This window comes from Xiphophorus couchianus, chromosome 2, assembly GCF_001444195.1.
Source record: "Xiphophorus couchianus chromosome 2, X_couchianus-1.0, whole genome shotgun sequence".
NCBI classification, from domain to species: Eukaryota; Metazoa; Chordata; class Actinopteri; order Cyprinodontiformes; family Poeciliidae; genus Xiphophorus; species Xiphophorus couchianus.
In genome coordinates, this window is record NC_040229.1 from 29,227,672 (window position 1) to 29,241,253 (window position 13,582).

Consider the following 13,582-nt stretch of genomic DNA (forward strand, 5'->3'; position numbering starts at 1 on the left):
TTTGACTTTGAATGTTGGCAACTCTAAACTCAATTTCTTTTAATTATTTATTTTAACTGTGACTTGGTGGAGCCATTTCTTTATTAATATATATTTTTTATTATTATTTCCCTATTTATTTTACATTTTGGTCTTTTCAAACCTCAAAACCGAGAAGATTTTTTCCCCCCCTTGGACTTGTCCGGCAGGGGTCGCTGCAGTAATGTTTCTCTGCTCATTACTGTTTACGGAAGTCCTAGTGACGTGTCACTGTCCACCAAAGCATTGTGGGAAGGAAAGCAGAGCTGGCACGGCCATTGATGGCAGACAGATACATTTAGTTAATATATTTCGGCTTGCCTGCGCGTCGGAGGAAAAGTCGTAGCGAGGACGACTTCTTCCCGTAGCTAACGGCCGCGTGCTCTGCAGAGGTGGAGCGCATGCGGGTGTCATCGCTGCTGTCCTGCGCTCGAAGCGGAGGAGTGGGATCCTGTGTCAATGGACCGCGGCGTTTTTAGTTCCTACAACAAGGGAGGCGAATAAAGCGGCTACGGATTATACCCCTGCGGTGAATGGGTGGGGGGGCGACTGCGCTCCGACGCCGCTCGTAAACGTCAACCGTTCCTGTGAGGATTTGTGTCGAAGACGCCGTCAAAGATGTCGACCAGCAGCCCCGAAGCGGTGAAGAAATTGCTGGAGAACATGCAGACGGACCTGCGGTCTCTCTCCATGGAGTGCAAGAAGAAATTCCCCCCTGTCAAAGAGGTTAGTTTGGGTTCGTAGCCGAGTGCTACACCGCGCTAAATGTTGTGAACTTTTGTCTCGTGTGGGAATGTTGTGGCTTTTGGTTTTCTCCTGAATGTTGCCTGTCGGCGCCCGTCTCCGCACCAACCATCCGGCCTTGTTGTGTCTGCTGTGGCCACTGACAGCTGCTCACACGCTGCAGTGCAGTAAAAGTTTATCATTGTTCCTATGAAAAACTGCCACTAAGGTATTTACTAGTTCCTCTCTCTGACACACAAGTAGAGCACTTTGAAATTAGCTTTTGTCCTTTTTGCCCGAACCTGGTATTTCTTCCTGATTCATGTCTATATTTGGGATGAAAATATCTATTAAGACAGTGAAAAAATATTAATGTATTTCAAGAGTTTAATGAAAACAAAGCTTAAATGTATAAGGATTCAATTAAATTGAGTATAAATTTTAACAATTTATTCCTAACTTTAAACTAATTGGGTTTTTTTCTAGAATTATTCATGTCATGATGGCAATATGTCGAAGTGGCTCTGTTAGGTTTGGTTTTGTTCTCTTTGTAGCCTTTGGTTTATATTTTATTGGTCAAGGTGATGCATGTTTGGACAGTTATCCCCCCTTGTTTTTGATGCTGTGCAGCGGGACGGATTTTCGCTCTTATCTTTGGACAGTAATGGGCAACAAGGTATTGTTTTTGCAACTTCGTAGCAGCAAGTTCAGACCATGTCTTCTCTGAATCAAAACAGGCAGAGGTCATATTCCCAACGTCACAAATTTAAACAGGAAACTGCAAAAGCAAACAGGGTGGATTAGCAGTCATCCAAGAAATGTTAATGTGGGACATTGTCATCGCTGTCCGGAAATTGAGTTGTCATGATGCTGCCATACTGCAACAGTCTTCAGTCAGAGGCCTCTTCAGATTTGCTGCATGACTGACTTCTACTGGAGTCCTTTCATGCCCACAGCATCACCATCCATAATCACTCTTTCAGATATGAGTTACAGGAGCTTTTAATTTCCCTTTGGAATAAATAAAGTTGAATTGAATTATCAAGATCCCTAAATTGTAAAATCTTCAGCTATGATTTGAAAATGTAACTGTGTTTTCCTTGAATCATTCACCCAAGACGATCAGGTCAATGCTTCTCTTTACTCAATTTGTATTTACTGAAACTGGCATTTTGTCCTCCAGGGCTTTCCGTAGTCACCTTTTCTGACACACTGACTTCATTTAGACATATTTTGAATAGTCTGTTTTAGCTCATGCTCTAACACTTCAGTTTAATTCAGATCTAGAGTTTGACTAAGTCTTTACAAAACCTGAATTTTTTTTTGGCTCATTCTGCTGCGCAACCCAAGCATGCTGAAGCTCAAGGTCACAAGCCGACTGACGGATTTTCTTCTTCAGGACCATGCGGTCCAGGGAATGAGACCATCCCACTGCAGCCACTGATTCCGATTGACCTTTTGATTTTCTTTTTCTGAAATACTTAGTCTTTGTAGTAGCTCAGATGTAGCGGGAAACCTTCCACTTTTTTTTTTTTTTTTTTTGCAAGTCCCCAAAATATTTTCCCAAAAGTCTGGATCGTGTGTCGAAAATGTTATTTATCAGCAACAAGTTCCAGATAAAAAAAAAAAAGGAAAAGGCCTTGAAACAGCGCCCAGTTTAGATAGCGAGACACGGCAACAATAGTTTTTTGAGGATTGAAACGCTGCTCTTATTGTAGAACGTTTTTGTCCATCATTAACATTTAAAATATCTACAGTAGCTGTAGAAAAAGCCAGTTAATTCACAGACAAATAGCTTAGAGTTGGGTCGCCTGATTAGGTGCTTTCAAAATGTCTTCCTTGCCCTTTTGGAAGTAGATGTGGCATTTTTGTGGACAAACATCAGAGTCATGATTCACACATGGATCTGACTTCAGCCAAGGAAAGTCTGAGATGTCCATTGGGATGGAGCAGAAAGGAGCTGAAGAAAAAAAAAGGAAAACTGTGTTTTCAGGAAGAAATAATAAAGATAATTATATATTTTGTGCTTTTTCTAAAATTACATGTTTTGAGTAAAATGAGCAGGAGAAGGAAATGAGTGCTGAGCAGGATAGACTAGGTATATTCGATCATATGCAACGTCTGTCAACATGCTCTGATCCTCCAAGATCTAACATGGTCCCCTACGCTGTGGCGATCCCTGAAGGAAACAGCCCATAACTGTGGTACGGATGAGTGGAGTACGTAATAACCACAAGTGAGAGAAAACAATACATTGATTAACCAAAAAATGACAATAATAATCATGAAGCAGCACCTATTAGAATAAATACCCAGATCATGGGTAAATCTTGGTAAACGCTAAGTTTTCCCGAGTGCCACCTGACCGACAACCCTTTTTAACGCAGCTTTACAACAGGACTTAGTTTTTCAGATTGTTTTTGTTGTTAGAAAAAGGGAATGCAGTTTAATTGTGCTCCATTAAAAAGTAAAAAAAAAAAAAAAAAAGGCTATAAACCTCTGAAAGTTAGATTTTTGGAGTGGCGATTTTGGTAACTTAACACCGTCCCAGACTAACTCTGTCATAATAAATTTTGATGGACGATAAATTGTCCCTATAATTATTGCGATAAACGATAATATTGCGGTTTTGAGAGCATTTCAAGTAACATATTGATAAACGTAAAATAATATAAGTTCACTCTCTCAAAGACTAATACACTTATATTTTGTAAAGAACACATCACACTGGAACTGGAAGATATTTGAAATGTCCAAAATAAAACACAACAACCAAAAACAATAAATAGAATGAAAAATTTTTAAAAACACACAATAGAAACCATATAGAAAATAGATTGTGAAGTCTTTGTAAACAAAATTGCCATTAAAAAAGTGTTAATCGTTAAAATGGAAAATATAACTGAGCTAATTTTAATTTATTAGACTTTAAAATTAAAGCATGGTGTCATTTCAGCAGTTTTGAACAATTTATTTGCACTTTTGTATCAAAGTAAGCCTCTTGTCATACATACTTACTGTGGTTCTTAACTTTTCCTTTTGGTTAAAGTGAAGATCAGTTTGCTTGAATAATTGATCTCTTTAGCTGAATGGAAGTTAATCTTGAAAGAGTTCAATTGCTTTGTGTTTATCTTAGAGCTGTGGTGAAAATAACTGTGCAGCCCAGATAACTTCGCTGGTATTTGTACCACAGTTTGAGATCCATGACTTCAGGCAACTCAGTTCAATGTACACTACTGAGCTCTGTAATATGTTAACAATGTAAAACTAGTAAAGAAGAACAAAAAAGTCTAAAAAATCACAATCACCTCCACTTTCACCAGATGGGTGTTAATTTAGCTGCTGTTCTTTCAGTAAAACCATCTCCATGTTGCTGTACAAAAGGATGTTGCCTGAAGCTGTCAGCTGCACCATTCTGTCAAATTTAACGGTTTCTCCTGAATGTGGAGGCGTTTATTAATACAGCAGTGTAGAAGTGGACCAAATGTATCCACTTTTCTACAAACTTACTGAATCATAGACTCTTTTTTTTTTCCCCCATAAGCAGAGGGACCTTTTCTGATTATGTTATCTGCAGAGCTACACTTGCAGATAACCCAACTTGTTAGGCATCTCAAACAAACTCAAATTGTTTCTCTATAAAGAACCATAAGCACCAGGGTTGTTTTCAGTCCGGTAGACTGGGTTAGATTGGGGACCAAAATTGAAACCTTTGTTTCATTTTCAGCTGTTGAGATTCGTTTCACACTGAACCGTGTTACAAACCAAATGCTTTGAGCTGCCTGTTCTCCCTCCTCACCTGTGGTGGCGCTAAACCAAGAACCACTGAAGGAAACACTCTCTTTTTCACTAAATGTTAACAACAATGAGTTTGCGGCAGGTTTGAGCAGTTGTAAGATTTTTTTTTCTTGTCTTTGACCACAAATCATTTTCCCCTCTAGCGTTAGCCTTCCATGTTTGCTTAGGCTGAATTTACCCAGAATACTCTGCGCTATAATCTGCTTCCTGTATTTGGAGCGATCTCAAGCCGAGTTCAACAGAACCAATACCTAGGTTGTTTAGAGTTTGCTATTTTGGTCCACATGAGCGTCCGATTGCGCATTCACACCTTCACAAACAAACCGGACTTTCTAGACAAACAAACTAGAGTTTGATTAAAGCGGACTAAACCGGGCTAGCATGAATGCATCCTTAAAAACCTCTACCTTCAGAGTCAACCCTACTGTTGGCTTTTATTTGGCTCTCAGCCATGGGCGTAGGTTTGGGTATGGACGGTCGTGACATGTCACGACCAATATTCAAGGGATATAAAATAGTCCCGACCAATTTTTGCCATATAAATAAAAAAAAAAACATATGTATTTTTTAACAAAAACAAAATAAATAAACAAAAATCTACATTGATTAGTTTAATATTTCAATATACTACGCAGTGGTAGCATTCATTTTAAATGCTGGTGAGTTGGTGAGTAAGTTGTAAGGTCCCACCAAAACTTAGACCAAACCTACGCCCTTGCTCTCAGCAATAATTAATTGTTCAATAATACACAAATCATGTTCTGTTGGTATGCAAAGTATTAGGAAAGGAAGCGCCCTCCATCCATTTTTAGCTTCGATTGGAATATTTTCCGACCGCCCAGACAAGATCTGCTGTTCCTCTGGAGTACAATCAGTCGCTTGCTGAACTGATCGAATTCAAATGACGTTGTCCTCTTCTTTTACTTTAGTTTAACTGCGTGCAATTAATCGCCTGACAGTGATCAGAAAGGTTGTTCCACGAAGGGCAGACGGGAAAATGTTTGTCTATCAGCTCAGTTCATCTGTTTTTCCTGTTCTCTGGTCGCTTAACCTTGGAGATAGATAACATTCAAATGAGAAAAAAGAGATAGGGAAGACATTTCTCCGGCTGCGTGTTCAGCGCCTGAACATTAGAGACTGATATGTTAATAGGGATTGCTCCTGCGGTCAAACCTGGACCACAAACAAGCGGCTGATTTTACATCTCCTGTTGGCTCTGTGGCCTTGCCTCAGATCATTATCAAGCTACTGCCTCAGATATTGATTTGTTTTTCATCCTCGGTGTTTTCTGGTCCTTACAAGCTTCCTTTCCCCACGTGTAAAAGCCAGCAATCCGGATATCGTCTTTGGTTTTCTCTTAAACCTGTCCTCACATATATTATTCATTTAAAATAATGGAAGTGTTGCGCAACAAGCAGAGAAGCTCTTTCAGCGCCACATGGCTGTGGTGGATATTTAGCAAATAAATTACAATTTTCCAAAAGTGGTACTGTGTCGTTTGTCTGAGCCATTTATTAATTAACTTTACTTCATTCTTCATGTTCTTAACAGTACTAAATTTCCGATTATCAACAGATTTAAAGCTCATAATACACCAAAAGCAATGCAATTGTGAAGTAGGAGGGAAAAAATAATATATAAACTCTGCCACAGATTCTGTCAGATTTATATGTGATCTTTGACTGGGCCATTCTATAATATGTATTTGCTTTGAAGCTGTTTGGATGTGACTTTGGTACGGAAGTGATTCGCTGCCAGAGCTTAGAAATAAGTTCAGTAACAGTGTCTCTTTCTAACGAAGTGCAAAAGTTGTTAAAACAAGAAATTTTGTAACTTTCTCACGAGAAATCTTCTCGGTAAAATTAGAAAACTTTCTCGTTCTAACGACATGCAAAGCAAGAGTTTCTTGTTTTAACGAGATATGAAAATACTCTCCTGACAGATTATGTATTTAAAAAAAGCATAAAGAAGTTTATGGGTTTTTCAGTCATCGTGCAAACATTAAAAAACAAACCCCATCATAGTCAACAGTTCTGAAAACCACTAACTAATCACAATAAACTTTGATATATTGTGACATTAAATTCCAATTAATGACGTTTAAAAACCCTGAGCACTATCTGCGTTATCAGAATTATTATTTTTCCTATTTACCCCAGTTTTCAGTACAAATAAATTAGAAAACATGATGAAATGAAGTTACTATGTGCAGCTTAGTGACCACACTTCTTTATGTAACTGGAGTCATTAAAAAGCCTATTTTAGATGTTTTTTTTGGAGCAGATTTTGTGTGTGAGGCTGTGAGGGTTTTTTTCTCCTTCTTCCAGTCATCAGTAGATTTATTCCAGATTTCTCAATCTGTCAGCCACAATCACATTGCACCACAGTGCAGGAGTTTCCTAAAAGAACAGATTTTTTTATTTTTTTTATTTTTTTTTTATTCTAGCATTATGTCCAGCACCAGAAAGTGAAACAACCTTTGCCTTAGAATTAAAGAACTTATAAAATAACTGAGCTAAATGCATTGCAAGCACTTGAAGAGTTCATCAACGCATTTCAAGCAACTTTTGGAGCAGTTTTGGGATTTGACGGTACGACTCTGAAGGTCTGACATTTCTCACAGCCTGCTAAGTCAGCTTGTGAAAAGCGCTGACCTGTGCAGACGGCGTGGGCGCACTGCTGCAGAGGACGGCCCCGGCGTTTTTTGTGATGCATCTGGTCTGCAGATGTGGGCCAGTTCCCCTTTAAGGGTCTCCATTCTAAAAAGGCTCCTTAGGAGAACTGAAAGCATCGATGCTTCCTGATTTGTTTTCCACGCTGCGCTGCATCGTCTGTCCATGTTTACGTTTCAGGAACTTGCCGCCAGTTTTGTGAAAATGTAAACGAGCACCGATAATTGCCAAAGAAAATATTTTGAATATGCCGGCAACATGAGGTTCCAGTTAGGATGTTAGATTTATTTTCTTGTTTGCGAAAGCAACACCGCTGCTCAATTGCACTCAGATGTTTAAAGAAGGTTTACGAAAGCTTTTTGGTACAGGAACGTCTCAAAAAAAAAAAAAAAGATTAATTTAAACGTTCATTTACCTCAGGAAACTCATTAACACTATATTTATACAGACTAAGATACTTCAAATCTTTTTATTCCTAATTTTGATAAACATTGCATACATAATAACAATAAAACCCAAACTGTAGCTATTTGGTAAAGAACAATATCACATTATAACCATAACAAGTTTAATCTTTCAGAAATGGGAGGTTGCGGTCTACACCAGGGGTGTCCAAAGTGTGGTGGAGGGGCTATATGCAGCCCTCGAAATAATTTTTTGCGGCCACCTGCTGTAACTTGGACTACACTCTGCCTCTCTTCTCTTCAGGCACTTGCCTTAACACTAACAGCTCGTTGCAACACCACTGTACCGAGGAGGGGGCTGGTGAGGAAGGAGTGCAGGATTTCTCCAGAGATTAACTTTCAGCAGGTCCGGCCTCAGTTTGGGTTAAAAGCCCAAGCTGCTGATCAGGCGTTGCTTGGTGACAAACACAGCTTGGCAGATTATGAGTAGCTGCTCTCCACAATAACTTGGTCTTGTGGTTGTTTAAGTGGAAAGTTGTTGGTGGGATACAGCAGCCATGTTGTCACCGCTGAGTCAAAGCATAGCGTAACTCTAAACCACTTGTGAAGTGCCTGTGTTCACTTTATGAGCAACATTTGTTTTCTTCTATTTACGTTATTTAAATTGATTTTCAAAAGTATCCATACCTCTTGAACTTTGTACATGATGGGATAGACAAACAAGAAGTGGTGCATAACTGTGAAGTGGAAGGAAAATAAATATTTTTTAAAATGCCCAATAAATAGAAATCTTAATGTGTTGCATGTAACGGTGGACATTTATCGTACCGTTTATCAATTATCGTGAACATTTCTTATCACGTGAAGCTGCTACCTAAAGGAGATACGCAGGTTGGACGAAAACAAACACCGGTCGGTAACTTTGCATTTTGGCTGTTGCATAAAGACAAGGAGATCCTTATTTGAAAGCTGTCAGCACTCTCATTTTTACCGTCTCCTTGTGTCCCCCCTCTCGACATCCCCTCGTTTTGCGTTCGTAGCTGACAGATATCCCACAGGGGAAATCAGCTCCCAGTAGCACATCTCACTGAGGCCAAGGCCTCATCTGGGTGTATTTACCAACACTTTCTTACGTCTCACTTTCTGTTTTCCTCTAGGCTGCAGAGTCTGGCATTGTGAAGATTAAAACCATCGCAGCCAGGAAAACAGACATACTGGCAGGTAAGCTGTGTTTCATGGAAGGTGAGGGGGACACGTTGTGTTTCCTAATGTCAAAATTTATTTTTATTGACGATTGTGGGCTAAGAATTATTCAGTGTCTTAACAGACATTTATAAAATAGATATTACTGAGGAAAAAACTTGATTGTAAAAGGAATTAAAAGTAGACAAAAGCCTGAAGAACACCACTTTGGAGATCAATTTAAGAGAGGCTCAATTTGCAATTAATAGTTGACACCAGACTTAAGGTTAAAAGGTCATGTTCTTGTAGTCCAGATTTATGGCCCTCTTAGACTGACGTTGAGTGCAGTGCTGTCTGCTGCAATGATGCATCTAAAACCCAACTAAGAATAATGACAGCGTATCGAATTCCTTTCTCTTTTACAAAACAGATTTTCTTGGTACACATCAGGGTAATGTGCACCATCCTACAAGAAGATATTTACTGTTTTATGTGGCATTTCAACAGAAATTCTAGCTGTGCTCAATTAAATATTCAGGAGAAAAAAACACACGGAAATTGTTACGTCTTTGCACTTGAACAGAAACTCACTTTTGTTGTCAGATGAAGGCAAAATCATTGCAGTGGACGTATTAAACTTTTTTTATTTAGTGTTTTAGCTTGATTAACAATCAGACTAATCAAGCGGGGACTATTACATAACCTGTAATAGACCCTTACCTCAATTTTGAATCTTGCATGTTTTCCTGACAGACAGAAGTGAACCCTTCATAAGGATTAAATATGATTGTCGCTGTGATACCGTCAGTTTTCTTTCACCTGCTGACGTCTCAGTGCCGGTTTGAAAGTAGCAGCCTGAATGAACCGGCAACATGCCAACATTGAAAAAAGAAAATGAAATGCTTACTTTCTAGAGTAAGTTCATTTCTTAACATCTCTGATAGTGAGAAGAGATAACTGTCTTCCTCAGTAACGCATAGAATACAAGCAAAGAGGCTTTGTTAAAGAGTCGTAGTCCTTTAGTTTGTTTTTAGCGTGATAGCCGCCTCAGGAAATCATAGACACTGAGTCTGAGTGCTTACTGTAGGGAGTTGGTATTTAAAATAATGTCCTTCATTTTGGTGATCATACTCTACATCCTTAAAAATTGCAAATGCTTAAATCCTTAAAATCTCTTAAATTAATTTTATAAAGAAGTTGGCATATATTATGTTAATCACAGGTATTAAGTTTTGTCTTGACAAGGCGATTTGCTTTTATATTAAGAAATATTGTTTTCTTCTTGCGGGACTTTTTGTTCAGTCAAAACTTTGAGTTACACTCGGACGTCATCATTGTATTTTGGGAGACGAGACAGTTCAGGCTACCGCTAACTGGCTGCTAGCATACCCTGACTAGCTAACTAACCGTTGGGTTCTGTGACTCGAGGCTACCTGTAACTCACTGCTCACATACCTTTGCTAGGTAGCTAGCTTTTTTTGCATCTAGCATAGGTAAGTGCAAATTTATTGTCAGTTGACTGGACAAAGTTTGTACATGTCTGTACAAAGAGGTCTTAAATCCCATTCATCATAATCTTAAAAAGTCCTAAGTTTGAGTTGATGTAACCTGCAGAAACCCTGCTCTAGCGCTGATCTTTTGCAGCCTTCACTCAAGTCTTCTTAGCTGCCAAACTCCTCTGATCTGCAGCATTTTCATGTCCAGTAAATGAACTGCATTGTGCTTTTCTACATTTACAAACCCCTCAAAGTGCACTGAAGTAATATCCACACATTATTTCTGCAAACCAGAGGGGGCGGGGTCACGGTGTCACCTAATTGCGAGACAACTCCTCTCCCTCGCTGCTCCACTCCCACCCTCCTCATGAATAGAAAATTGTTTTGGTACATTCCTCAACAAATCCAGCTTTTTATGATTTCCAGTAGCGAAGCATAGCTGACATTTTCTGAGTGAACAGAGCACCCCCTCTATAACTGCACGCTGTGCAACTATGACAAGCTGGTTGTTACAGAGTCTGTGTGAGTTTTTGGATTTGAAACACAGTTCCTGTTCTGCTATCTAAAATAGGATTTATAGAGTGTTGTCTTTTATTCCAGAGTTAAAGCTCAACAGATGGCTGTTAGAAAACAAAAATATGACATGAGTTAATTTAATTCTGTAAATGATCCGATTTCAAAGACTAATCCCACTGATCAGAATTTTGGAGCCAATTTTCTATCATCAGCCTTTGACCTGCTTGATGTAAATTTGCTCCATTTTTTATTTCTCTTTAGGAGATGTAATGCAAATATCCTTATTTTATTTTTGATAAGTCAAAAGAATGTTTTAAAAAATCTGTCTCTGTTCTGCCATCCTGTTATCTGCTTAAAGTCTTGCTCTCTCTCACTGTCTCGCAGTCTGAATAAACAGCAGTCTCGACAAATTCAGTTTACTCTTAAATAGCTTCTTTCCTTCACCAAATCTGAAATTGGATAACTTGGAGTCTTCACTCAGTAATTGCTTCCTCATAGAAGAGCGTTGCTGTAATGGTGATCTGAAATAAGAGAGGATTTCTGAGTTTCTGAACAGCTAAATTACAGACGAAACTAAAAAAACGTTTTCCCGAATCACGTTACCATCCGATTCCCACGAGTGTTTCCTCTTTCAAAATAGGTGCTTCAAAAGTTTGTTTTCTTAGTCCTTTTATAAAGTTATATTTGTATTTTAATATTTACATTTTGATGCTTTGTACTAGAGTAAATCCCACGGCAGTACCCTTCTGCTACAACCTGACATTGCTGATTTCTGTCTTTGGTGTTTTGCTGCAGCACTGAAGGAGAACAGCTCAGAGGTGGTGCAACCTTTTCTGATGGGCTGCGGCACCAAAGAGCCAAAGATCACCCAGCTGTGTCTGGCTGCCATTCAGAGACTCATGTCTCATGAGGTCGTGTCTGAGGTAAGGACAGAGAGCAAACACAAGGACTCAAGCAGCTGACGTCAACAACCAAATGTGCCTGTGCATAAACAAATACACTAAGAAAGGGGAAAAAAAGTTGAATTTTATAAGCACAGAAAAACCTCTTGTTGCTTCTCATCAGGTTTTGTACTGATTCATGAGCATTTCATTATGTTTTAGTATTTAAGTAAACCAACCCAACTAGATAAATGATCAAGATTTTCCTTTCGGTTGCTATTTTAGGAATATGCCCAAGTTTGATTTTAGGATTTACCTATGGATGGTTGACTCATAAATGAACCCTACGGATCTAAAATATTTCTATCAACATTAATTATTTTATAACTATATATATTTTATAATTATTTTATCTGTACCTTTCAGTTCGGTTAGCTTTGATTTATTGGTCATGTAGGTATTATAAGTGCATGAGTTAATTAAAAAAAAAAGTTTTGTAAATATCTGATGAATATGTTCCAAAACAGCCTGGACTAATCCAAGGTGTCCACGCATCCTTAAAAAGTCTTAAATTCATGTATCTAAAATGAAGACCTTAAAAGGTCTTAAATCTTTTAAAACAGAAGTTGGGATTTAATATCACAGGTTTAAAATTTAGTCTTGACAGAACTATTTAACCTTGTATAGTCTATGTTTTATTTTTTTCTCACTAGACTTTTCTGTCAGGCAAAATTTTGAGTTGCACTCAGTTGCAACTAGCTGCTAATATGCTATTTTTTGTGTCTATCATTGGTAAGTGCAAATTTATCGCAAGTTGGCCGGATGAAGTTGTGGTGACTCAGGTCTTAAATTGCATTGATAATAGTCTTAAAAAAGTCCTAAATTTGAGTTGGTGAAACCTGCAGAAACCCTGATAATGTATGTTTTGACTTTTCAATCTGATCGAATTGTCTTTAAACTAATTCCCTAAGAATCAACGTTTCAGCACAGCTGCAGTCAGAACAAGAAGTGCATTTTCATGGTTTTAAGGCTAGAAACTTAATTTATCTTTGACAATAAATACGTTAAGGATATTTTACTTTGTGCCTTGAGTAGAGACAAAAATACAACACCTGTAACACTTGAATATAGCTTAATTATTAATAACTTCTAAAATCAATGCAGCTTATCAATAGCGACATGTTTTGTATCACGAAGCAGCTCGCCATTTCTTAATTTCCCAATGATTTTCTTTTTTTCCTTCCTCTGTAGCCGAGGAAAGCACTGGCTGAGAAAATGCATGAGCCTCTTCACATGGTGTGGGAGTGCGGGTACAGTTACAAAAAACCAGAAGAAATCATGTGGAGTAAAATGGAAGGGGGGCAGGGAGAAGGGGATGACTTTAATAAGTTTTTAAATTAATTTGTAGTTCAATATAGGCTTATCAGATGGGTGAAGATGGTCTGAATCTTTAAATAGCTGAGCTGCCAGTAAGCTGGTGCCCCGAAGCTTCACATCTGGCTTGTTAAGTCACCATACAAAGCAGCTATTAAAAGCTTCCTGAGGTCTACATTCTGACGTGAGGCCATGACTTCATTAGTCTGAAACAGTTCCTGAAGCTTTTTGACTGATGTATAACCAAAAAAAACAGATGGTAGTTTTCATTATTTATTTCTAATCAAATAGGTTGATATGCAGGCCCTTCCAAAAGTATTCAGGCCTCGTTCTATTTTTCCTCTTTTTTTTTTTTTTAGTTTTGTTTTTTTACACACTACAATATGTGTTATCATGATTTTATATAAAATAAAAAAAATTTCAAAGTTCAGACTTTAGAGTAATACAAAATACTAAAAACAAAGCAGTTGAACTTGCCGTTTTAATTTTTATTCGGTGAATTAACGTGTTAATCGAAA

At 38.2% G+C, this 13,582-nt stretch overlaps 1 protein-coding gene across 4 annotated transcripts in view; it reads left to right on the forward strand.

Moving 5' to 3' along the window:
* The first annotated feature begins 242 nt into the window (after positions 1–242).
* mon2 (MON2 homolog, regulator of endosome-to-Golgi trafficking) overlaps positions 243–13,582 on the forward strand; it is a 41,785-nt gene continuing 28,445 nt past the window's right edge. For all 4 annotated transcript variants that reach the window (XM_028037933.1, XM_028037951.1, XM_028037942.1 and 1 more), the window contains exons 1-3: positions 243–744; positions 8,773–8,836; positions 11,605–11,732. In XM_028037933.1, the coding sequence (XP_027893734.1) occupies positions 637–744; positions 8,773–8,836; positions 11,605–11,732 (300 nt within the window). In that variant the 5' untranslated portion in view covers positions 243–636. The remainder of the gene's footprint in view (positions 745–8,772; positions 8,837–11,604; positions 11,733–13,582) is intronic.